General features: G+C 42.4%; 2 protein-coding genes across 2 annotated transcripts; both read left to right on the top strand.

The window, feature by feature from the left end:
• Window positions 1-699: 699 nt before the first annotated feature.
• On the top strand, window positions 700-5,485 carry LOC142007030 (neutrophil collagenase-like; the record flags this gene model as incomplete). The annotated part of the gene is given in 8 exon segments (XM_074983587.1): window positions 700-774; window positions 1,684-1,928; window positions 2,268-2,416; window positions 2,512-2,637; window positions 3,937-4,056; window positions 4,059-4,117; window positions 4,394-4,506; window positions 5,278-5,485. Coding segments are annotated over 8 exon segments (1,095 nt in total), but the record flags the coding sequence as incomplete, so codon positions are not given.
• A 5,540-nt stretch (window positions 5,486-11,025) lies between these two features.
• Window positions 11,026-22,791, top strand: LOC142004226 (matrix metalloproteinase-27-like). The gene is made up of 10 exons (XM_074981737.1): window positions 11,026-11,139; window positions 11,493-11,731; window positions 12,706-12,854; window positions 12,954-13,082; window positions 16,992-17,153; window positions 17,330-17,450; window positions 18,396-18,526; window positions 19,297-19,456; window positions 22,359-22,462; window positions 22,691-22,791. Exons 1-10 carry the CDS (start codon window positions 11,026-11,028, stop codon window positions 22,789-22,791), a joined length of 1,410 nt encoding a protein of 469 aa, XP_074837838.1.
• The last annotated feature ends 3,667 nt before the right edge of the window (window positions 22,792-26,458 follow it).

The following is a 26,458-nucleotide window of genomic DNA, read 5'->3' as shown; positions in this document are numbered from 1 at the left end:
GACGTGGTCAGGAGTGTGGGCAGGGTGACCCTGGGTGGCCAGGCCCTCGGCCAGCCGAGTGAACGCATCCGCGTTCCACCTCTTGCTCCCCATTACCTGGAGCACCTCCTCCTCACTCCAGAGCCCCAGCAGGTCCTGAAGCTCAGCCTCCGTCCAGGAGGGGCCTCCCTGCCGTTTCCCAGCCTGGCTGCCAGTCTGGGAGCCCTGGGTCCCCTTGGGGGGGGTGCCCTGGGGGTGTTTAGGGGGCTGGGGGCCAGCCATCGCAGCGGTGGGGGGTTGTTGTGGCTGCAGATGAGCGTGCAGGCTGGCTGCGTGGCTGGGCTGCCACCTGCATGCTCTCTCAGCTTCCTGCACAGGAAGGCAGGGGGCGGGGACCTTTAAGGGGCCGCTCCACGCGGTGATCATCAAGCTCAGGGGCTGGAGAGAGCGTCTCTCAACCCCTCAGGTGATGGCTGCCATGGCAGGCCCCGCTATTTCGATGTTGCAGGACGCGCAACAGCTACACGTTCCCTACTTCGACGTTGAACGTCGAAGGAGGGCGCTATTCCCATCTCCTGATGGGGATAGTGACTTCGACGTCTTGCCGCCTTATGTCGATGTCAACTTCAAAATAGCGCCCGCCACGTGTAGCCATGACGGGCGCTATTTCGAAGTTGGCGCTGCTACTTCGAAGTAGCCGACACGTGTAGACACGGCTTATGTGTAGCGTTCTCCTCTGCTATTCCTGTGGCTCCAAGAATTCAACAGGAACAAAAAAACATCCAGCTTGTGGAGGTAAATTGCTACAAATTTCAGACAGGAACCCTATGATGATCAGCAGGAACTTTGTAGTGTTACCTTACAATTGCCAAACTGCTGTTGTCTTTCTTTGTTGCTTGTTTCTTGTTTTTTTTGCTCTCTCTTGCACTCTTTCTTTCTGAACATCCTGATCTTCAAGAGGAATCAAGTTGTAGAAGTTTTAAGGGAAATATATTCTCTTGGTAGCTATTTTGTCCTAACTATGATTATCACTGCTGGAAGTGATAAAACACAGTAATGAAATACAGAAACAGGACATTCATTATTATGTTATGTAGCAACCAGATTCTGAGGTTCTATAAAAAATTAGGTCCCAATTCAGCAGAATCTTAATACTGTGCCTAGACTTAAGAACAGAGTCACATTGCCTTCAATGGGCATGCTTGAAATTAGGCATGTGCTCAAGTATTTTGTTTAATTGGAGCCTTAATGGAACAGCAGAAGAAAAATAAATAAGATATATAACTTATGTTAAGATGTAACACTTAGCACCCAGCAGCATCCACTGGTTTCACAGGGAATCACTGTTGAGTAGTTAGTTCCTGGGAAACAGATTCTATTATCCTCTGCTGATCTGAACACTTCCAGAAAAATTAATTGGATTATTCATGTGATTAACAGCTGTGAGAAGAGATTGGACCATACTATTGGAGAGTAAATAACTGAGAAGTAAATTTAAAACTAGGAAATCTAGGGGTCAGTAAGAAAACTATATTGTATTATTTCTTATTGTTGAATAAGTCCCTGCAGAAGAGCGCTGTCTTGACTCCTGGAAAGCACAGGCCCCAGCCACCTGGGTGTAATTTCATAACTGTTTTGACTGCTTTGTATGACTTAATGAATACAAATGACTCAAAGCACTCTTCCTTTTTTTTCCTTTGTCAGAATTATCTACGAAATTTCTACAAGCTTGAAACAGACAAGCAGTCTCTCTTTAACAGCCAAAACAATAACTTGCTAACTGAAAAACTCAAGGAAATGCAGGCATTTTTTGGACTGAAAGTGACTGGAAAACCAGATGTTGATACACTGGAGGTGATGAAGAAACCCAGGTGTGGTGTACCAGATATGGGTCCGTACGTCCTCACTGACGGAAATCCAAAATGGGAAAGAAAGAATCTGACATACAGGTAACATTTCACTAAAGAAATTATTGAGCAAAAGAAGTAAAGCCAACATTTTCAGATGGTTTGCTTAAAGCTTCAAAGTCAGGCATTTAATTCCATATGTAGACACCTAAATATGAGCCCTGATTTTAAAGAGAGACTGCAACCCCAGGGAAAATCTAGGGAGGTTGTAAACTCAGAATATGAAAATCAAGTCACTTAATATGTTACCAAAAATGTAGCTTTAAGGTGTCTAACTTTAGGCATCAGATTTGAAATATTTTGGCCTAAAACAATATATTCTAACTAAATGACAGTTGTGGACAGCAAACTGTATCTAATATTTTATGGGTTATCTTAAAGGATTGTGAGTTACACACCAGATATGCATCCAGCAGACATGGACAAAGCAATCCAAAATGCACTGAAAGTTTGGAGCAATGTGTCTCCACTGACTTTTCAAAGAGTGTATGATGGCAGTGCAGACATAATGATGTCTTTTGAAACTGGAGGTAGGAACATGACACCTATTCAAACATTAGTCATCACCAGTTATACACATTCTTGGCAAGAAGAATTAAGTTCATTTTCTTTTTTTTTCATTTAGATCATAGTGACAATTCTCCCTTTGATGGATCTAATGGACTCCAGGCTCACGCCTTCCAGCCTGGCAATGGAATTGGTGGAGACGTACACTTTGATGAAGCGGAAAATTGGACAACAGGCTCAAAAGGTAGAATATTCATTACTCTCCCTATTTATACAGGATGAGGTTGTGCCATCTTTGCTCATGTAAAGTAGTAACATAGGCTCAGCTTCACAAAAGACAGGACTATTGGACATCCCAATGTGAATTTCTTTCAAACTCTCCTAATGAAGCTGTTCCACTGTGTATAAATAATTAAATAATAGTGAGCATTGAGCAAGTGTGTTATTCAATGAGTCTAGGCATTCACCACGGAAGTGGGATCCCCATGTTCAAAACCCTTTTCATCAGGCAAAGGCATCTTCCACCTCTGGCATCAGCATCTTCCAGTTCTGGAGTGAGTATGCTAATCACAGAGCTACAACTTTTCTGGGAAGCTTCTGCCTCTTCACCTCTTGCTGGCCATTATGTGTGGCACTAGGCATGTTCTCAGCACCCCAATGGATTGGTGCCCGCAAGCTAGATAGGTGGAGGAAAACCAGGCTTACCTGTTTACCTGTTTATGGATCATGTCTGGGCACCTGCCAGAGACAGCAGTGCTCCTACCCAGAAGTAGAAACAAAGGATATCTAAGGGACTTTCACATGGAAAATTTAGGTGCTTGGGAACTTAGGTGCCTACAGAGTTAAGTGACAGTTCAGCAAGGTTTCTGAGGATCTCAGTGACACCTATATTTTGGATTTAGATGCCTGATGTGGGAATAGACACCTCAGTCCTCGCGTGGACCTCAGCTTTACTCCATGAGCTATCCCTTAGATGTGAGGTATTACTTTGTGGGAGTGAGGGTAGCTGAATTTGGCTCACAGACTGGCTTTTTTTCCCTTACTTCTTCAAACTATTGTGAAGGAAATACGTTCTGCTGAGGTTCACATTGTGCTTTCCTGCCATGGTTTATAATGGGTTACAGCAAATAAATTGTTATGTGCAAAAAAGTTAACTTACTTTAATATCAAAGAATATCACAGGCACTTAAAGATAGGGACTGTGTCTTCCTCTGTGCAGTTCTGCTCTCGTTTACTTCCACGTAAATAAGGAGTAATTTTATCAAAGTCAGTGACCCTCTATTAATTTTAGGGGAATTATTCCTTATTTACACCAGTCTGAGAAGGAAAATAGAAGCATTTTTTGACAGAGCTACAGTATTTGGGGCCTGTAAAATTTGCCTGAAAATTTCTCTATATAATATTTTCAGAATTGCTGAAAGAACCTTGAAGATTTGTGGTGTGATTTGATTTAACACGTATAGGTGTTTTTTACTTAGACAGCTGTACTTTAGATTCAAACCCAGTTCACTTTTTTTAAATATACATTTTTTTCATTCCCCAGGATACAACTTGTTCTTTGTTGCTGCCCATGAACTCGGCCATTCATTGGGTCTGTTTCATTCTACTGATCCTGGCGCCTTGATGTACCCCACCTATTTCTACATTGAGCCTAGTGAGTTTCACCTTCTTCAGATGACACAAATGGCATTCAAGCAATCTATGGTAAGAAAAGCAAATACCTCGTCATATACACGTTGATTTCACTATTCTGCAGAATGCTGCTTAATCAATAATAAAGGTACATTTTAAGAAACAGTCTATTAATTCTAGAAACATTCTAGTGTTGCTGCACAGAGCAATTCCAGTTTTGCTGAACTCCTGTTAACTGAAGGAACACATTGCCCATGAGGGTGGTTTCACTGAGTTCAGTTCTTCTGCATGCCCCTAACTTTGGCTTTTCAGCTGTATTGCTCCACATTATACAATGTCACTTTTTCTTTAATCTTCTTGTAGGACAGACAGATAGCCCTGTAAAACCAACCAGACCCACAACACCAGTAACTTGTGACCCCAAATTGACTTTCGATGCTGTTGCTACCCTGCATGGAGAATTGATGTTCTTTAAGGACAGGTAACAATAAAGAACTTCCGAGACAGCTCTTTGAAGTGGAGTACTTAAAGGGGAACAATCGTTTTGATCATTTAATTCCCATGAGACATAAGGGGAAACAGAAATGCAGTGCTTACAAAAATAATCACGTACAAAAGGTGGCCCAATTTCCCTGAAGATGGGTGCCTCACTTTACCTAACATTTCTCTCAGGCATGACAAAATGCTTTATGTGATTCCAAAGCAGCTGCATCAAGTGGTGAGAAGGCAAAAGGGCACCAGTCATTGCAGTTGCTGAGGAATTCTGTTTTCAATGGGAACTATGACTGAGGTCCTGGTATCCTCTGACTGATGATGGACCCTTTCAGGCACACAGCTCTGATCAGAGAAGAATAACTTAAATGTTAGGGGTCTGCTGGTTAGGAATAAAATAAAAGGCTCAGTGCCTTTCCTTAATTACTTCTGCGCTGTAAGCAGTGCAATGACAGATTTATTACCAGTCTAGATTCAATTAACATAAGGACAGTTGCACTCCCCAGCTTTGCAAAGGTATGTTTATGTGGCACATTGGGCTGTTAGTTTGACACAACCCCACCATATCATAGACCAGTCACAGGGTTAGAATCTGTAAGTTCCAGCACAATTAGCACTAGTAGGTAGAATTCCTAGAAAACTCTTTTCCTCGCTGTGGATCAAACATCAAAGGGTGACAGTATTAGAGATACTTCACCACTGGATTATGTTTATGTCAGGTGCAGGAACAGTTTTAATATGCACATTTTATTTAAACCAGGTATTTCTGGCACAATCATTCTCACATGACAGACCTCGAGCTCAATTTCATTTCTTTATTCTGGCCAAATCTCCCATCTGGAATTCAAGTGGCTTATGAAAATGTTGAAAAGGATCAAGTTTTTCTTTTTAGAGGTACGGAATCACTGCATGAAATGACTAAAATGTTCAAATTAGAAAAGCCCCCCAATGCGCGAATGGTGGATTAAAGGTTGTGTAATCTAATTAATGTAAATTGGGGGGCCAACAGACTTACCAAGACCCTGATCCCACACTCTTGGGAGGGGCATGGCCTTGGTTGCTTGGGGTGGGGCTGGGAGCAGCCAGCCCTTGTTATTGCCCAGAGCACACCATGCTGTGGGCCCTCAGAGACAATTGGAGCACACTGCCCAGTATGCCACTGGTGATGTAAAGGATCTCAAGCTCTGGATGCCTTCACTGAAACACTAGTGGCAGTGGTGGCTGGGAGCCCTGGGGCATTTTGAATCAGTGGGTTCCAAGGGAGTTGCCTCCTCTCCCCATCCTCCTTTGTCTGGCCTGCTGCAAATGTTCTGTTCTTGATGCAGTTGGAGAGCAGAAGAAAATGACTGGATCTAAGCACTGAGCAGATGTAACACAGTGGGGCTGTGTCTACACTAGCATTGCTCTTTTGAAAGAGGCACGCAAATGAGGGAAAATGAAAATGCAAATGAAATGCAGATTTACATATCTAGCACCTCCTTTGCGTATTCTCTAAATAGAGCTTCTTTTGAAAGAGAAAAAGCAGTGTAGACACAGCTGTTTTGAAAATAAACCCCATTTTTGAAAGCACCATCCTTCCAAAAAAAATTGGGAAGAAGACTGCTTTCAGAAATAGGGTTTATTTTCGAACGAGTGGCATCTACACTGCTTTTTTTTCTTTTGAAAGGAGCTCCTTCAAAAGAAGCATATGCAAATGAGATGCCAGATATGTAAATATGCACCTCATTTGCATTTTCAGTGTCCCTCATCTGCATGCCTCTTTCAAAAGAGCAATATTTGTGTAGACACAGCCTAGGAAAAGAAAATCCCACAGAAAAGGCATGAAAATCAGGCAAATCTAGTGGCAGGCTCTAATTCTACAATAGTTGGGGAGCAAACAACGTTTCTATGGATATAGTTGCCCCTCACAAATGTATTTGTAATTTCTGAATTCAGAGTGTAATGAATAACAAATGGTGACTAACTAATGAATATTATTGTTCACATACATACTTACTTTTTGCATGCAGTATGAGTATTCATGCAAATATTAGTCACGTCACCTAGATAGGATTGAAATCCTTTATCATGAATGTTAGTAAATAATAAGTAACAAATGGTTGAAATGGGAGCGGATTGGAAAATAGAAGCTTTCTCCTAGTGACAGTTCTTCTTCTTCTTTTCACAAGCCTGACTTTGTAGCCATGTAATTGAAAGCCACAATTTTCCACTGAGAAAACAGATTAGAGGGAAGTTTTTGACCAGCCCCAGGGAAATGAACAGCCATTCAGCATTTGAGAGAACACTCACTTTATATACAGTACCCTATCAATCCTACATAAAAGACATGTAGGACTTATTATTCCAAATCAAAGTAATGATTCATGTAATATGCTACAGAGCTTAATTTATGAAAAAATTTGCACATAGGATAATTCGTCCTAACCTCAACGTGAGGGCTATGATTTTGTAAATTCCTTTTTGAAATACTGATTTTCTTCTTCCTGTAAGATCAATACTGCTAAGTGAATTGGTTATGTAATTGTACTGACTCAGCTGTTTACATCACATTTCTCAAGGATTTATTGGATTTCACATTAAAATAATTCTCATAAATGTACAAGCTTAATTATTCAAAACAGAATTTAGAGATAAAAACAAATTACAGAAATCAAAACAAAACAAAGATGCTCATATTCAAGTGTATATGGTTTTATGTACGTATCCAAGTGTGTAAAAATTTTAAAAAGAATGAATTTAACATAGTATGTTAAAACTTACAGACTGCAATAAATCAAAGTCCTTTATCAAGAAGTGGTAAATTTATTATTATCCTATTCCTCTCCTGTCCTCTGGAGTTGATTTAGGTCTAGCTATGAATTCTTAATGCAGGTCCTCATAAATTTGCAACTCAACATTTAGATCAACAAATATTATGAAAATTTCACTAACAATTTAACTAAAAGTCATCTTGAAAGCTTAGACATTTAAACTGTTACTTGCTTCTGTCTCCGTTCAAAATTGCCTTACTTTCTGGATTTCAAACACAAATACCTCACATTAGCCAAAGTACGTATTTAATGTTTTATTTATCTTATTCAATATTTTTCCATATTCATTTTTGTTTTTATTCACCCTAATATTTTATTTTTTTTGGCCTTTGCTTCACGCTGAGTAAAGGATAGCATTGAGCTGCCAGTGATGATGGCCAAGAACCAAATCCTGGCCTCACTGAAAGTAGTAACAAAACTCCATTTATTTCACTGGAACCACAGTTTCAGAACGTAGTCAGGCATGAAATTGTTTATGCAAATTATGTTTGTCAACAGTTAATTCTTTATGGTACTGAAAACTGACAGACTCAGTTTGTCAGCAAAAGGAACTGAACCTGTGACCTTAGGGGCATAGGATAAGGGTAAAGTAGGCAAGAGAAGGCATTGCCTGCTTGAAACTATTTACATTCCCTGCACCCAGCAAGGCTGGATCTGGGGTACAGTGGCATGAGTCCAGCTCACCCAGCAGGGCTGGAGTTGTGGCAAGGCAGTGCAGGTCCCCAGTTGCCCATGAGGGAAGGTTGCGGAAGAGTTGGGGCCTCAAGGGCAAAAGGAGTGGGACGTCAGGGTGGAGGGGGCAGGACTGGGCCTTGCTTTCTTTAGCTGTACTTTCACCCAATGCCCATGTTTAGGGGCTAAAGCCATATGCCTCTACAGCAGCGGGTAAATGTTAAGGCTGTAGAGCAGACCACTCCCCCGTCCATGCTGCCAGAGTCTCTCAGTTATATTGCTTTGTACTTGTGCACAATTACTTTCATCTGCCACTTGGCTGCTTATTCTACTGGGCTGTGGCCCAAATCAGAGCATTGTTGAGGCATGTCTCACCGGGGCAGGCGCTGGCACAAAGAATTTAAGAGCTATAACTTGTAACTAGTTCTCGTTTCTACTCCTTTTGTTCTCTCCTAGTCTGCCTAGGGGGTTGGGTGGGACAGAGGGCTTGATGGGTAGAGGACTCATTCCCCTTCCTAGGCACTCTCATAGGTTCACCAAGAGCTAGTTTAGCTCCTGCCCTGCTCTTCATGGATCTCCCATAGAAAGAAGGAGAACCAGTCTATGGAGTAACTAGAGGCATTTTCCCTTCCCACTCATGCCATGCAACAGGCAACCAGCAGAGGTGGTGATGAGCACCCATAGGAGAGAAGTGACTGCAGCTTTTCAGATCACTCACATCTCAGAGCAGAGCTGCTCCTAATGTTTCAGGAGAAGAAGTGGGAGATGCGAGGCCCTACCTCTTCCCTGGGGCTGCTGGGCTAATTCAAGACTTGACAGAAACTCAGTTTCACATAGTAGTGTGAAAGGCAGGCTCTAGCTCAAAAGGAAGTTGTGAGTTAGATGCAGGAATCATTGGTTGAAACTCTACTGCCTATGTTCTGCAGGAGGTCCTTCTGGCCTTCAAATCTAGTAATGTAATACACCCTTTAACTTACAAGTACATCTACACTGGAGAGTTTTGCAGACAAAACAGGGATTTTGTTGACAAAACTCACTGAGCATCTGCACACAAAATGCATTTTGTCAACAGAAACTGTTGACAAAAAAGCCATGTAGACACTCCAGAGGGCTCTTTTGTCAAGAAAGTGGATCAAAAGATTGATCCACTTTTATGTGTAGACATGATCTGTCAACAGAAGTTTTGTCAGAACATCTTATAACTGTAACTTCTGTAGACAGATCATGTTTAGATCTACCCATAGAAAGCAAAGCTGAAGAAACATGGCCTCAGTGAATAAAGGCTTTTTCTCATAAAACACACCTATCTTCAAGGTTCAGAGTTTTGAGGTCCTCAGGTTGCAAGGTACTGACCTTACATATTGGACCCCCACTCTGAACATGGGTCTGTAGATGTTACCCTAAGTAATAGTAATGGAGCAGGCTTTCACATGGCTCCTGAGTGTCAATATAAACTGATCAGCAGTGTTATACCCTGAAATTGGGAGTGTGTCCATCACCCGCCAACTTCTCCTGATGCTGGCTGAAAAGGACAGTGAAGCAACCAACATGAAAACAAGTGTTTCTTCAGAATGACACAGCTAGCCACAGAGGATATTTGTCACAAATTATTTTGCAAATGACAAGCGCTGTCCTGTCAGAGAGTCTACTGCTTCTGCAACATGCTGAACCCTTTGGCTGCCATGGACACCAGTGGGACTGGGAGGAGGTCAGCCCCTTACAAGCTCAGGCGCTCTCATTTGTTACAGTGTGTGTGATCCCTGAAACTTCCTTTCTTCTCATCTACTCAAAGATTAGTGTCCCGAGGCGAATGTGGCTAAAATGATGACACAGGCTGCAAAACCCATTTTGATTAAATGAGATAGACAGATGATTCACAAGAGACCCAGTCTGTGGGGCTGAGCAATGTTGTCTCATTGTTTCCTTGCACTTCTCCCATCTGTCTGGCTGTAGCCATCTGTTGTCTTTTGTCTTATACTTAGATTGTAAACTTCAGTGTTTGTACAGCACCTAGCACAATAGGCTCTGTGACTAATGCTCCCAGACACTACAGTAAGTGGGCATTCCAAGTGGGCAGTAGAAGCTGATGTAACTGGCCTGTCAGAGGTGGGCCTATCAACAGTGCAATAACAAAAGAAACATGATAGATAGACAATTAGATCAGCTTATGTTGGTGAGAGGCACAAAATTTGAGCTCCACAAAGCTTTTCTTTAGGTCTGAAAAACTAATGGAGATGGTTGGATAAGGCACGACTGTGGAGGATCTTGAAAGTGAATACAAGTAGATAACCTTTGATTGAGAAGCAGGAGCTTGTAGAAGGATTCAGAGAGAGGACTTACAGGGTTTTAGCAATGGGCTAGGAAAATTATCTTTGTAGCAGCATCCTAAATGGATGCAAGCAGGGGAAAATGACATTTGCTAAGATTCAAGAACAGAATGTGGCAGTAATCAAAGCATGAGATGACAAGAGTTTGTGTGGAAGTGCTAGCTGTGCAGATGTTCAAATAGCTGATCCAATAAGATCACTGCAGAATAGCTTCAAGAGGGCATACTAAGACTTACTATCTCATAGCTTAGTGGTTAAAACACTCACCTAGAACCTAAGACACCTAGGTTCAAAGCTCCTGGTTTGCAACAGGAAAGTCACAGTTTTGAACCTGGGTTTCCTCTAAACTAGGTAAAAGACATAATCATCAGGCTGCTCAGAGGGAGTCAGATGTTTCCTACTTTGATCAAAACTGCCCTGTTTCAGCCAAATGATTCCATTTTGATAAATAATGTTGGGAATTTTTTTTATTAATCACCTCCAGTATTTATTGTGATGGTTGCACCGATGGTATTAGTTATCTTGTATTGTGTAACCCCACATTGTGTTGTATGACATCCATTGCTAATTAAAGCATGTTAAACTGTGATTCATTCTGCAGCTGACTTTGCGAAACACCAGATTAACCATATAAACTAGGAAGCCTGAAAGACATGTATACCAAAAGTAGAGCCTGCCTCTTGTTACACTAAGGCAGAAATGAAGATAAGAATGAAGAGGGTTCCATTTTTGCTGTTACTATATGTGGCATTTTCTTATGCTTTTCCTGTGCTTCCAGAAACAGACAATGGAGAAAAAATAAAGCTTGTACAGGTAACTTCCTTTTCTGAATCTAAGATGTGCTGAGCCCTTTCCTTTTGTATTTCCAAGCATCTGCATGTTTGAACTAGATGCTATTATCTCCTGAGGAGTCTCTGCACAGACACACACAGCTCTTGTAAGCACACTTTGCTAAAACAGATACAATCAGCATGAGTGGGAATTGTCAGTTGATTGAAGGCTAGACTGTATTGTCTCTTCTAATTTATCCAGATTCATAAGAAAATAGCTGTGGGAGCACATGTAAATCAGACACAGTGAAAGCACAGTGTAAGAGAAATCGTGGTCCTGAAGTAATATTTGAAGAGCTAATAAAATGCTTCTACTATTCATTTATTTATTGCCAGGAGTACTTACAGAAGTTTTATGAGCTTCAACCAGATCCAGAGCCTCTAGCATGGAGAAGGAGCATTAGCTCCATGGATGAAGAAATTAAAAAAATGCAAGCATTTTTTGGGTTGGAAGTGACAGGGAAGCCAGATCCTGAGACATTGGAAGTGATGCAGAAGCCCAGGTGTGGAGTTCCTGATGTTGGAGAGTATGGTGTCATTCTTCCAGGATGGAAAAAAACCAAACTGACATACAGGTAATACCTGCCTTTTTTTCTTGTGGTTATCATGTGGGTCCCATCTGAAAGTAATGCTAAAGTTATCTTGTGGATATCCTTATTTATTTTATTTTTAAAAAAAAGAAAAAAAGCCTCCCAATGGCAAGTGCAAACAGTTAACAAAAACAAAAGGTATTTTCCCCACTAGCTTGCCAATCATGCGCATACACCCTAGACTTAGAGGCTACATCTACACAGCAGAGCTATCTCAGCATATACCTTAGCGCCCCTAATTAGCTACTCCACGTCTTTTTCGAAATAACGGGTGTGCCGTTTCAGCATTGCTTTATTCCTCATTGCAGAAGGACTAAGGAGGAGTAAGGATGGTTTGAAATAATGTATCATTTTGACATGTGACACTGTTTAGACAGCATCAAATGCCAAAGTAGCCAATTTCAAAATAAACTTGAAATATGATATGTAATTTGCATAGCGCAAATTGCATATCTTATTTCAAGGTTAGGTTGCTGTGTAGACATAGCTAGAGTCTAACTGGGGAATTCACCTCATGGATATAATTTCTATTAAAGATCTGTAGACCAAATATGAGCCTCATTTACACTCATTACATCCCTATTATCTTCAGATTAGGTCATCAGTGGCACCTTAATATTGTCACCTAAGTATGTCAGCAGATAGGACTTTCAATAGACCCTAGGAGCAAAGTCATACTATAGCCATTTTGACAAGGTAGAACTGCTCTTGTGTGATATACCTATGATAGAATATTAGTATTATAAATAGTATTATAAATAAATATTAGAGGTGGAAAAGACAAGTTCTCAGATTCCTGACACTCAGAATCCAAAGCAAGTTCTGAATGTTCAGGGTTGTGCCTCGGGCCTTTTTATATCTTCTAGTACAGCATACTTTCATTACTGGAAAAACTCTCCAGATAAACCATACATATTATTATTACTATAACATATGCATTTATTTCTCTGTTCCTACAGAATTGTGAACTACACTCCAGATATGACACAAGCTGATGTGGATAAAGCAATCCAGCAGGCCTTTAAAGCGTGGAGCACTGTGTCCCCACTGACTTTTACTAGAGTTCAGACAGGCATAGCAGATATAATGATTGCTTTTGGGACTGGAGGTACTGTAATAAAATTATGCAAATGGCAAAATTAACATATATGGTTGCCTACAACAATGATGTGGAGCTCTAATTCTTTTTCAACAAATTCCTGTTTAGCTCATGGTCGCTGCCCTCGTTATTTTGATGGACCCCTGGGAGTTCTTGGCCATGCCTTTCCACCTGGCAATGGTATTGGGGGAGATGTCCACTTTGATGAAGATGAACAATGGACAGACGGCTCTGTTGGTATGTCAAGAAGGTCTATTGTACTATGAGTTAATGTTATTTAAGTAGTTTCTTTCTGTTGTTTGTGGGGAAGGAATGCCTGGGGAAGTTTTAATGGGGATTAAACTCCCTGAATCTTCTGGGGGAACTCACTTTAATCCCTTGGTTCCAATGCAATTTCCTAGTCCTTTTCTTATATTCCACATCAGGCAGAGCAGCTACTTGAATCCAGGTCTCTCATATCAAAGTGCGTGCCCAAACCACTGGGGTACTGAATATTCAAGGGTGGGCTGTTACCCTCTCTCTTCCTTTCTTTCTCTTTACTCCTGCACCCCAATGAAAACCCTCAAAAAGTCTTGTTATCGTTCCTCATTGGAGAAGAAAAAAAAGGGGAAATTACTATTTTCCAGCCAGCCATGTTCAGGTGATGTAGATTCAATTTGCTGCTCAGCCACAGACTTGTGATCTTGGTTAGGCAAGTCACTTGACCTCTCTGGACCTCCATTTTTCACCAGCAAAGAGAGAAAATTTCTTTCTTTACCTCACAGAGCATTTGTGAAGCTAGTTCTATTAATGTCTATGAGGGTCTCAAATACTGCATTGCCAATAGTAAGTATCTATATAACTGTTGGAGAAAATGTCATTTATCCTGTTTAATGAGCTGACAGATTAAATTGGAGTGGAACCTGACCTATCTTATTCTGATGTATTTCATTAAACTATTAACCTAGAAAAAATATGTTTATAAAAGGGGAAACATCCAGTCAACTATATATATATATAAACATCTATATCTATATCTATATCTATATCTATCTATCTATCTATCTATCTATATATATATATATAATAAAATAATACAATCATAGGGCTGATATATATATATATACACATATATATATACACACATATACATACATATAATAGAATAATACAATCATAGGGCTGGAAGGGACATCATAGAATCATAGGGTTGGAAGGGACCTCAGGAGGTCATCTAGTCCAGACCCCTGCTTCAAGCAGAATCAGCACCGACTAAGCCATCCCAGGACCTTGTCAAGCCGGGACTTAAAAACCTCGAGGGATGGAGAATCCACCATCTCTCTGGGCAACGCATTCCAGTGCTTCACCCGCCTCCTGGTGAAGTAGTTTTTCCTAACATCTAACCTACACCTCTTCCTCTTCAACTTCAGACCATTACTCCTTGTTCTGTCATCTGACACCACTGAGAACAGTTTCTCACCCTCATCTTTAGAGCTCCCCATCAGGAAGTTGAAGGCTGCTATTAAGTCACCCCTAAGTCTTCTCTTCTGTAAACTAAACTAATCCAAATCCCTCAGCCTATCATGATAGGTCTTGTGCTTCAGCCCCTTAATCATTTATGTATAATAAAATATATATATGTAAACTTTAGGGATTCCACAATTGTCTTGCTCTTCAAGAACAAGGGCAACAAATTTGACTGTGGAAATTACCGGGGTATCTCCCTTTCCTCGACTGCTGGGTGGATCTTGTCTTGAGTCATCCTCAAACATCTGATCACCAACATCTCAGAGGAGAACCTACCAGAGCACAGTGTGGTTTCCACCCAGGCCGCAGCACCACTGGCATGATCTTTGCTGTTTGTCAGGTCCAGGAAAAGTGCATAGAACAGAACTTGGTTCTATGCGCCTTCTTTACAGACCTGACCAAGCCATTTGACACCATCATCAGAGAAGCCCTGTGGATTATCCTGTGAAAATTTGGCTGCCCGAGAAGATTCATCAACCTCATACACCTGTTCCACGATGACATGACTGGTGTTGTTCTTTCTAATGGTGAGTCTTCAGATCCATTTGAGATATCCAATGGCATGAAGCAAGGCTACATGCTGGGCCCAGTGCTATTCAAACTCTTTTTCACGGGCATCCTCAGCCATGCAGTTAGGGACCTGGACCATGGAGTCTACGTAAAGTACAGGCTTGATGGGTCACTTTTTGACCTTCGTTGTTTGAATGCTAAAACCCAAGATGCTTGAGAGGCTCATCCTTGAAGCCCTTTTTGCTGACAACTGTGCACTTACGGCACACAAGGAATCTGATCTCCAGCTTATCATCAACAAGTTTTCTGAAGCCACTCACCTCTTTGGTTTGACCGTCTGCCAAGGAAAGACCAAGGTACTGTTTCACCCTGCTCCAGGATCTGCTGCTCTCCCCACTTCAATCTCTATTGAAGGAACAGAGTTAAAAACAGCAGACGAGTTCAAGTATGGCGGCAACGTTATAGCCAGTGATGGCTCCCACAACAAAGAAATCAGTGCCAGGATCTGCAAGGCCAACCAGGCACTAGGACGTCTGAGAGCGCGAGTGTTGAATCAGCACAATGTCCCACAGTCCACTAAACTGAAAGTGTACAAGGCTGTAGTCCTGACCAGCCTCCTGTATGAATGTGAAACCTGGACCTTGTACAGAAAACGTGAAACTGCTGAAGCGCTTCCACACACACAGCCCGAGGTCAATACTGCACGTTCAATGGCAGGACAGATATGTGAACCTGGAAGTCCTCGGCAGAAAAGGAGCCACAAGCACTGAAGCCATGATTCTGAAAGCCCAGCTTCACTGGACAGGGGACATCATACAAATGGAGGGGTCAAGCAACCCTAAGCAACTCCTCAATGGTGGTCTCTCCCTGGGCAAATGGACTCAAGATAGGCCTTTCAAGAGGTATAAAGACTGCATGAAGGCCACCATTGCTCATGCTGGATTAAAGCCAAAGCAGCTAGAGTAGCATGCAGGGGACCAAACAGGCTGGTGTGCTCTCGTACAACACGCATATGACAAGTTCAAAGAGCAGCGATGCATGCGCCTGATTGATTGCTCGTGAGAGGAGAAAAGCAACAGCAGCAGCCACACTGACAGCGCCAGGACAATTCCCTTGCCCCTACTTTGAACTCCCATGCTGTTCAAGGCTTCGACTCCTCAGGCACATGCGAGTCCACAACCAATGAGTCTGTGCAAGCTCAAGATGTCAGACTGCCAAGAAGATAGATATAGATACACACACGCACACACACACACACACACACAGAGGATATTTCCTGCCTAAGCTGTGAGTAGCATGTGTGCAGATAAGAGTCCCACAAGAACAACAGTTTAGTGCCTCAGGTGTGCAGGTGAGCATTTCTCTTCTTTTAGCCCTCCTGCTATTGACATGTCTGACTCACCATGCAGTGAGGGGAGGCATTGTGAACCCTTTCCTGGAAATTAATCAAAGGTGCTCCCACTCTCACCTCCAGCAAACTACTCACTCAATTCCCCTAGTTTCAACAACAAGAAAGAGCCAAAGAACCACTCCTTTCCTGACTCTGGGAGAATGTTGCCTTCAGGGCCTAAATACTCCTGGATCACTCTACACCTTTCCCATTCAGGGGTCTGGGTTTCAGATAAGGCATGAGGGAATCTCAGGGCTTTAGCCCTGTGGGGTATGCTGAGGCATGGGGCTTCAGTCCTGTGGGGTACACTAGGGAGTGCCCCATGAGTTTGAAAGTATTTATCAGATCTTCACTCCCAACAGCCCCAGCTGAAATTAAGCTCTGACCACTTTGTTTATATAATGTGTCTCATGCTATATCCCAGATGCTGTGGTTTGAGGTATATGCTATTGTAACCCCTGAGGCACTGAGAGCATTGACAAGGGAGAGTGAACTCTCTGCTCTACAGCCTTGGCTGAGGGCCAGCTGGCTTTCAGCTTATATGGTAGAGCACAGGCCTTTATTCCCTAAGGTTTCAGGTTCATTCCCTCCTGCCAATGACCCCAGTACATCGGTCTTACGCTATCATGGCAGCCAAATCCTCTGTAGCACTTGTGTACTGAGGAGTAAGGTGGAATTTCCAACTGCAGACTTGCAGGCACAAATACCTCTATGTTATTTTACATCTATGCTTCTTTTAGGGTTCAACTTGTTTCTTGTCGCTGCTCATGAGTTTGGCCATGCGCTGGGTCTCTCCCATTCCTCTGACCGTGGAGCCCTAATGTTCCCAAATTATGCCTACATCAACCCCAGTGAATTCCCACTCTCCCCAGATGACATTAATGGCATACAGGCCATTTATGGTGAGTAGAATCCATCACCTCTTAAAACCAGAAGTAGTCTTTCAAAGAAAATAATTTTTAATTATATATAGTTTCAGTTTAATTTATAGTCCAATTTAAACAGTGTTGTTCTGTGTGTGAAATATATGGCTATCACCACACATTTTGGTATATTCTTTTCAAACTGCTTCCCTTAGGACCTTCATCTAAGCCCTGGGATGAGCCAGCCAAGCCCACATCACCTAAAACCTGTGACCCCATGATGTCTTTTGATGCTATCACTACGCTGCGCAGAGAAATCATGTTTTTTAAAGCCAGGTAAACCCAGACCCTCTTCAAATTACATTAACCTTTGTATGGAGATTTCTTTTACATTATTTCTCAATTACTAAATGCAACAACATACTCCAGTGATGAGCACCGTAGACAGATTGAAAGAAACAGATACATTTCAGAGTTACTAACCACAAAAAATCAGAAATGTTTTATTGTTAAAGGACAGGCTATTTATAAACCCACCACCATTTATACTAGAAGTCAAGTAGGTCCTCTGGCAAGAATTATGGAATCACAGAATCATAGAAGATTAGGGTTGGAAGAAACCTCAGGAGGACATCTATTCCAACCCCTGCTCAAAGCAGGACCAACCCCAACAAAATCATTTCAGCCAGGACGTTGTCAAACCTGGCCTTAAAAACCTCTAAAGATGTTGGTTCCACCACGTCCCCCAGTAACCCATTCCAGTGCTTCACCGCCCTCTGAGTGAAATAGTTTTTCCTAATACACAGCGTAGAGCTCCACCCCCTACACTGGAACTTAACACCAGTGTTTTGACATTTGCTGCCACTGAGAACAGGCTATCTCCATCTCCCTTAGAGTCCTCCTTCAGGTAGCTGAAGACTGTTATCAAATCTCCCTGTCACTCTTCTCTTCTGCAGACTGAGTAATCCCATTCCCACAGCCTGAGTGCATATTTGTTGCCCACCACTGAACTCTTTCCCACTTGTTCACAACCTTTCTGTAGTAGCGACCCCAGAACTGAACACAATACTCTGAAAGGAGATATATATATATATATGTTTATATATATATGGATATTCAGCTATAGCAAGTGCTTTGAAACCATTGACTAATTTATAGAATGCGTGTGGTATCCTACCAGATTCTAGTGACAAATATGGGGTTTATAAGCACTTTTATGAATATTCAGAAATGTGCATGTGTTTATTATTTACCATGAAAATTGTGTTCTATTTAAATCAGGCACATGTGGCGAGTCTATCCTGGTAACTCAGAGGCTGAACTTGAATTAATTTCTACATTCTGGTCTTTTCTGCCATCTGGTATTCAAGCTGCTTATGAAAATATTAAAGATCAGGTTCTCTTTTTCAAAGGTAAAAATATATATGATTTTCTCTAAATTCTTCTTTCATGTAATGTTGGGGAGGACATGGAGGAAAACAGAGAGTATGTGGTGCTTCAGGGTGCATGCTACCTACACCAATGCATAGAATTTGCCCATTGGTGTAGGTAATCCTGCTCCCCAACTGGCTGTACATAGGTTGATGGAAGAATTCCTTGGTTGATATCGTGCTGTGTATATGGGCAGGGGTGAAACAGATCATCATAGTTACAGCTCTCAGAGGTGTGGATCTTTCACGCCCCTGAGAGAGATATCTGTAACTATGTAAGTCCTTTGAAAACAAAAAAGCAGACCAGTAGCACTTTAAAGACTTACAAAATAATTTATTAGGTGATGAGCTTTCATGGGACAGACCCACTTCTTCAGATCATAGCCGTACCAGAACAGGCTCTTTTTCTGTCTGGCTATGATCTGAAGAAGTGGGTCTGTCCCATGAAAGCTCATCACCTCATAAATTATTTTGTTAGTTTTTAAAGTGCTACTGGACTGCTTTTTTGTTTTCATAGTATATAGACTTGCACGGCTATCTCTCTGTTACTACGTATGTCCTTGTGTAGAGCTGGTCTTCTTAGAATGAGCAATTACAGGAAATTTTATCTAATTTTCTTTACATGGCATTTCCTGAATTCTGCAGCTGTGCAAGCCTCGGTGTTGCTTCCACTGAGCAAATACATGTGTCTATTTAGCATCTGAGAAACCACTGTGAAACTTTACAAATCTTCTTGTTCTTGTTGTTTATAGGGAATAATTTCTGGGTTATCAGTGGGTATCAGGTGCTCCCTGATTATCCTAAGAACATCAGCACATTGGGTTTCCCAAGGAGTGTTAAGAAAATTGATGCAGCAGTTTCTAATAAAAATACAGGAAAAACAGACTTTTTTGTAGGTAACAAGTATTGGAGGTAAGATCAATGGCTACAAATTTTGCTTTCTGATTGACTTCCATGCAACCTAACCCTGTCTATTTAAGATAAGATTTGCCCTTTAAATATTTATACATCTATGAAACTTTATGACATATATTTTGCTTTTCAAAGAAAGTACTTTTTCAAATGAGTTCAGAAAATATACCTTGGGTTCTCTTTTGAATAACTGGTTAACAGGACCATTAATACAATACCCTGCACATAGATTTCTATTGATGCACCGCACAAAACAACAAGGATATTTAAGAAAAACGATAGAAGCCTCAACCCCTGAAACCCTAGAAAATGTACTGTACAAAGCAATTCTCTATTGGCATGGAGATTGACTGGATGAGCTAACAGGACTTTAACTTCTGTTCAGATAAGAGTAAATTGACTCACACTAGCTCTTTCTGCATTACCAGCTGGGGCTGCACTGACTTTGTGGTTAGCTTTCACTGAGCTAGAAAGAGTATAAAGAGCTGTGTAATCATGGGAGCATGGATAAATTCAGTAAAGGCACAGCTTAGCCATGCTAAGCACAAATTCACCTGGAAGCAATGGGCTGCAATAAAAACCTGACTGTCCCTCATGATCATGACAGTCCTTAACTCTCCTTCCTTTAGCTGATTTGTTACTGGATTTTCAACAGGTTGAAACCAAACCCTGCACACTTAACTCACTAGAGTGCCTTTTAGCACCCAAATACCAGTGATCTAAGAACCAGACAGTTAGCAAACTAGTCATGTGAGTGTCCTTTTTTGCAAAGTTGGTTACTGCTCAGAGATCCCCTCAATAAGGAGCATGATGTGAATCACAGATGCTTTATCATCACTGTGCATTTCCTTAGCTTGGTGATTCAAGCCAGCCACATAATAGCTGAATTTATAGCTGTCTGTGGTTTCCAAGCTGTTGTGTATACTGTTTTGAGTAAGAACTCTTGCAATAACGTATGCTGCTATTCTACTGACTTGCTGTGAGGGCAAAGGCACATTAGCTGCACACATAAAAGCTACTAAACAGAATTCTTAAAAGTAGTGTTACAACAGTAATTATTTTAGAACCACCAGCTTCCTCCAGAAAATATCTCATGTCCAATGGCAATTAAAACGAGTCATTTTCTTCTTGTTTCCTCAGGGAGTTCTCCTAACTCTTTCTGAATAAAGAACCTTTTAGTTCTTCCTTTCCCCTGCTAAAGACAACCCAACATTATATTAATTGTCCTTCAGGCCAAATCAGCCCGGGTCAATCAGAACTAACCTTAGTTTGACTAAGTGGTCATCAAAGAGTGATAACTACGCTCCCCTTTCTCCTTGAAATTTCAAAGCTGAGGGTCTGTCTAGACTACAAAGAACTGTAGGAAAGGGGCTTTTCCAAAATTTGGTACCTCTACCGCGACAAATTTTGAAAAAAACCTCCGCTTTAGGGCTGTCCTTTGTGGACAGGTTTACAGGGATGGCAAAAAATGCATCCACTTTTACTAAATCATTTTCAGAAAAGTGGACATGTTCCTTGAACACAGCATAGCTTTTCTGGGAGACCTCTGGCATCTCAGAAGCCGTGTCTACACGTGCACGCTACTTCGAAGTAGCAGCACTACCTTCAAAATAGCGCCCGTCACGGCTACACATGTTGGGCGCTATTTTGATGTTAACATCGAAGTTAGGCGGCGAGACGTCGAAGCAGCTAACCCCATGAGGGGATGGGAATAGCGCCCTACTTCGACGTTCACCGTCGAAGTAGGGAACGTGTAGTCGTTGCGCGTCCCACAACTTTGAAATTGCAGGGTCCTCCATGGCGGCCATCAGCTGAAGGGTTGAGAGACACTCTCTCTCCAGCCCCTGCGGGGCTCTATGGTCACCATGTGCAGCAGCCCTTAGCCCAGGGCTTCTGGCTGCTGCTGCGGCAGCTGGGGATCCATGCTGCATGCACAGGGTCTGCAACCAGTTGTCGGCTCTGTGGATCTTGTGTTGTGTAGTGCAACTGTGTCTGGGAGGGGCCCTTTAAGGGAGCGGCTTGCTGTTGAGTCCGCCCTGTGACCCTGTCTGCAGCTGTTCCTGGCACCCTTATTTTGATGTGTGCTACTTTGGTGTGTAGACGTTCCCTTGCAGCGCCTATTTCAATGTGGTGCTGCCCAACATCGAAGTTGAAAGTCGACGTTGCCAGCCCTGGAGGATGTGTAGACGTTATTCATCGAAATAGTCTATTTCGATGTAGCATGCATGTGTAGACGTAGCCAGAAAAGGGCTGCAGTCTACACATAGCCTGAGTGTGCTGCCAAGTTACCACCAGAGGACAAAACTTAATTGCCAAACTTATTGCATCCATATGGTGATACATGCATTCACAGCTTTTAATGCCAGAACAGATGATTAGATCATCTAGCCTTACCTCCTGTGCAACATAGGACATTAAATTTCAACTATTTACCCCTGCACTAAGAAGAATAACGTGATTAACTAAAGTACATCTTCTAGAAAGTCATCCAATCTTGATATGCAGAGGTCATTGGAACAAATTGTCACTTCCTTTGGCAGTTTGTTCCAATGGCTAATTACCCTTTCTGATAACAACTTGATCCTTTTTCTAACCAGAATTCATTTCTCTTCAGCTTCGAGCCAGAAACTTCAACAGAGCTCTGCCACCATTAAAGAATTTGCTTCTACATTAAACACAAGTCCATACAACTGCAAAACATAGACAGTCTCATAGGTTCTAAGGTCAGAAGGGTCCTCTGTGATAATTTAGTCTTGAGTTGCTGCATATGCTTAACTTTGCGCAATGTGAGAGTAACCCTAATGAAGAAAATTGAACCACTTGCATTGAATAAAGTTAACAATTTTTGCAGGATTAGGACTTACATTCTTGCACATCCATTCAACCCAGTTTTATCATTCAGGTATGAGGAAAGCAGTCAATCCATGGAAAAGGGCTATCCAAGACACATAAAAGATGATTTTCCAGGAATTGGCAAGAGAGTTGATGCTGTTTTCCAGCATAAAGGTAAGAGGAATGAATTTGCAAGTAAGTGGAAGATTTGCATTGTGGGAAATTTCAGAAGGATTACAAATATCATTAGTGTCATTATTATTATTACCCTGCTAAGAAATTAAGAAGAGCCATCTGTACATCCATAAAATGTTTCTTTGCCATTGTCTCCAGCATTATTTGTTAAAACAGAGCTACAAATGACTTGTACAATATAATCATTCCATTTACTTTCATTTCTAGGATTCTTCTACTTTTTCCATGGATCAAAGCAATGGGAGTTTGACCCTAATGCTAAGAGAGTTATTCGTGTGATGAAGAGCAACAGCTGGTTTAACTGTTAAGAATAAACATGACTTTCTGTATATTAAGAAAAGAAAGTCTAGACAGCTAGCTTTCCATAAAATCACACCCCTTTGCTATGGTGAATCACCTAGCATATTGGAAAGGCAACAGGGTTGATTGTATGTCTAAATTTTTAAATTCTCAGTATTGTTCATATTTATTATATGTCCAGCAGTCAACGCTGAGCTACAATCTTCAATTTCTTTTCATAATAAAGTGCAATATATTCATGTGGGTTTTATACTCCGAATCGACTTCCCACTGTCTTGTGTGACAAAGTCAGACTTATTCCTGGGCCTGTGGCCTCTGTTCAGTCCATTGGTCCCCCTTAAGTGGCCAGTTGCCCTCACTGGGGTGAGGGGTGGCCTGGGAGGAACACAGCCCCCAACCCACTCATGCTGGGTTCTGGCCCAGGTACCCTGCATGGCTGCTAGTGGGAAGAGCTGACTCCCTTAGTCCTTGGCACATCAACTGTTCTCCCTGGGCCACTTCCCCAGACAATTCCCGTGATACCTTCTCCAGACTGCAGCAGTAGCAAGTCCCCTCTCTAAGTCTGCTGAAGCTCCTGACTCTCCATCTGTGGTTTTTGGTGTTCCTGATGCCCTCTTCTGCTCCTCTCCAACCTGCTCTCTCCCACTACTCTGGTCTCCGCGTGTCTCTCCGGTCGCGTCTCACACTCTCTCCCCACCCTTCCCACTGTGAAGGGTTTTTAAAAGCCTCTTATTAGCCCAGTCATGGAGTCAGCTGGCCCCAGTTAGGCTGAGCCATCTACCCCCCAGCTGCCTGTGACTGTCCTGCTGGTGCTCCGCAGGCCCTTCTGCTTGTTTGGGCTCCCTCTGCAGGACTGTCTGCTCTGACCCTCCCACACTCGGCAATGAAGTGTTTTATCCTTTGTATTAACTTCTGGTGGCTTTGTCTGTTCAAGACATCACATTTCTCAATGTGTGAAGGGTATAACACTAATAAACTGAATATATTTTAAATTATGGATCCACATCTTTTTCCTTTTTCCCTCAGAACACCTCCAAGATCCTGCCTTGTGTTGGCTACGTCTACACGTGCAGCCAACATCGAAATAGTCTATTTCGATGAATAACGTCTACACGTCCTCCAGGGCCAGCAACGTCGATGTTCAACTTCGACGTTGCTCAGCCCAACATCGAAATAGGCGCAGCGAGGGAACGTCTACACGTCAAAGTAGCACACATCAAAATAGGGATGCCAGGCACAGCTGCAGACAGGGTCACAGGGCGGACTCAACAGCAAGCCGCTCCCTTAAAGGGCCCCTCCCAGACACAGTTGCACTAAACAACACAAGATCCACAGAGCTGACAACGGGTTGCAGACCCTGTGCCTGCAGCATAGATCCCCAGCTGCCGCAGAAGCAGCCAGAAGCCCTGGGCTAAGGGCTGCTGCCCACGGTGACCACAGAGCCCCTCAGGGGCTGGAGAGAGAGCATCTCTCAACCCCCCAGCTGATGGCCGCCATGGAGGACCCGGCAATTTCAAAGTTGTGGGACGCGGATCGTCTACACGGTCCCTACTTCGACGTTGAACATCGAAGTAGGGCGCTATGCCTATCTCCTCATGAGGTTAGCGACTTCGACGTCTCGCCGCCTAACGTCGAAGTTAACTTCGAAATAGCGCCCGACGCATGTAGACGCGACGGGCGCTATTTCGAAGTTGGTGCCGCTACTTCGAAGTAGCGTGCACGTGTAGACGCAGCTGTTATGTCCCTATCGCCAAATCTCTGCTACAAACCCTCATCATCTTGTGTCTTAATTGCTGTTATCATCTCCTCTTTCAGGATTACTATCTTGGCTTGGGGCTTCACCCTGTCACCCCACTCTCTTGCATCAAGTATAATCTTCTTGGGATACTATGTCCATTTACAATTTCGCCCCATGCTATTCAGTAAATCCGTCAGCTTACCATGTGTAAATCTTTGTGTCACCAACTATGCCAAACTCTCCCAGTCACCAATCTACTTCTAACTCGAATATTTCTGTGCTTTGTCTCATATTTCCCTTTGTACATGGAACAAACTTCCCACAAAAAGTCACAAAGTCACTATTTTAACCTCCCTTCAGGAATTTCCTTAAGACTTCTTTGTGCAATATTACCTGCAGAACACTGCCAGTCAGCAAGTTTTATTGTGTGCACAGCTAGTCTATGTGAAAACATGCTTGCAAAGATATTGGCTTGTTCTCCTTCCCTGCATTGACATCTGTTTCAATCATATATTATATCTTCAGAATAAGGAGTTTCTTTTTACTATATGTGCATACAGTGCCAAGGGCAGGGGGCTACCTGGAACCGCATGACAATAACTGTAAATAATAATAATAATAATAATAATAATAATTTATCAGATGAAAGTGTGACTACTCTAGTCCCAGTAACCTGTTTGCTGTCAGGACCTCTGAACCAACATGGAGCCAGTTGGGCTTCAACATTTCTTTCCCTTGTTTTGTGTCACTCTGGCTGTGTCTGCACTAGCTCCCCACTTCAAAGGGAGCATGGTAAGTAGGGTGTCAGGAGATTACTAATGAAGTGCTGCGGTGCATATGCAGCACTTCATTAAGCTAATTCTCCCCCACAGAAACTTCAAAGCGGCAAACTTTGAAGTGCCGGCTTGCGTGTAGCCGTGGCTAACCCATGGGTACTTTGAAGTGTCTGGACTACTTTGGAGTCCCTTTACTCCTCCAAATTTTGAGGAGTAAAGGGACTTTGAAGTAGCCCAGGCACTCGGAAGTACTCATGGGTTAGCCACGCCTACACACAAGCTGGCACTTCGAAGTTTGCTGCTTTGAAGTTTCCGTGGGGGAGAATTAGCTTAATGAAGTGCTGCATATGCACCGCAGCACTTCATTAGTAATCTCCTGACACCCTACTTACCATGCTCCCTTCGAAGTGGGAAGCTAGTGCAGACACAGCCTCTGAAGAATTTAATACTTCTCATCTTGTTCTGAAGCCAGTGGAGCTACACCAAATTATACCAGTTGACCAACTGCATCTAAACATTAAATAAAAAATCCAACAAACCCTAGAGTCTGGTGCTCGCCAGAGTACTCTGGGGAAATGTGTCAGGTCAGATTTTTCAGTTTTGTGACCATAAACATGCAAACTCAAGAACAAAAGAAACACAGCTAGAACTATGTTTGTTACAGGAAGGTCCCTAACATAGTGTAAAATAGAAATGGGTTGAATTAAAAAATGCATGGTAGCCAGACACTCCTGGGTGTGGGGGAGAGGAAACATGTTGATGATGCCGGCTTCCCAGACTATGAACTGGGCATTCTGGCAGGAAATTGCTGTATTCTTTCATTGCCATTACCCAACTGTCTAAAGGTAATCTTTTTGGATTATTAGTGCACCCACAATGATGACAACATTCTCAGTAGAAAAGCAGAGTGTATTGGAAGTTGGTGGGCTACATAAAAAGTCTCATCTTTCTCCTGCATTTCCAGTCTCTGCTTTGACTTGTCTCTGTCACAGCTGAATTAAAGAGTATCTGAGGACCCAGCTTTGTAGCATGTTTACAGAAGCTGCCAAGCCAGGCAACACCCCAGTTTACGGAGGCAAGGACATTCTCTGAGTCCACACTTTGACTTGGCTGATCAATAAAAGCTTAATCATTAAGCTAGAAAAGAAATTATTCCACAAC

This window comes from Carettochelys insculpta, chromosome 1 (assembly GCF_033958435.1).
Source record: "Carettochelys insculpta isolate YL-2023 chromosome 1, ASM3395843v1, whole genome shotgun sequence".
NCBI lineage: Eukaryota > Metazoa > Chordata > Testudines > Carettochelyidae > Carettochelys > Carettochelys insculpta.
The sequence above is the reverse complement of the archived record's forward strand: the minus strand, read 5'-3'. Positions and strand labels throughout refer to the sequence as shown.

Bases quoted from the DNA above. Each gene is read 5' to 3' on its own strand.
- LOC142004226 (XM_074981737.1), top strand. From the start codon at position 11,026: ATGAAGATAAGAATGAAGAGGGTTCCATTTTTGCTGTTACTATATGTG. The intron at 12,855-12,953 runs GTACTGTAATAA...ATTCCTGTTTAG, and splicing joins GATTGCTTTTGGGACTGGAG to CTCATGGTCGCTGCCCTCGT. The intron at 22,463-22,690 runs GTAAGAGGAATG...TTTCATTTCTAG, and splicing joins TGCTGTTTTCCAGCATAAAG to GATTCTTCTACTTTTTCCAT.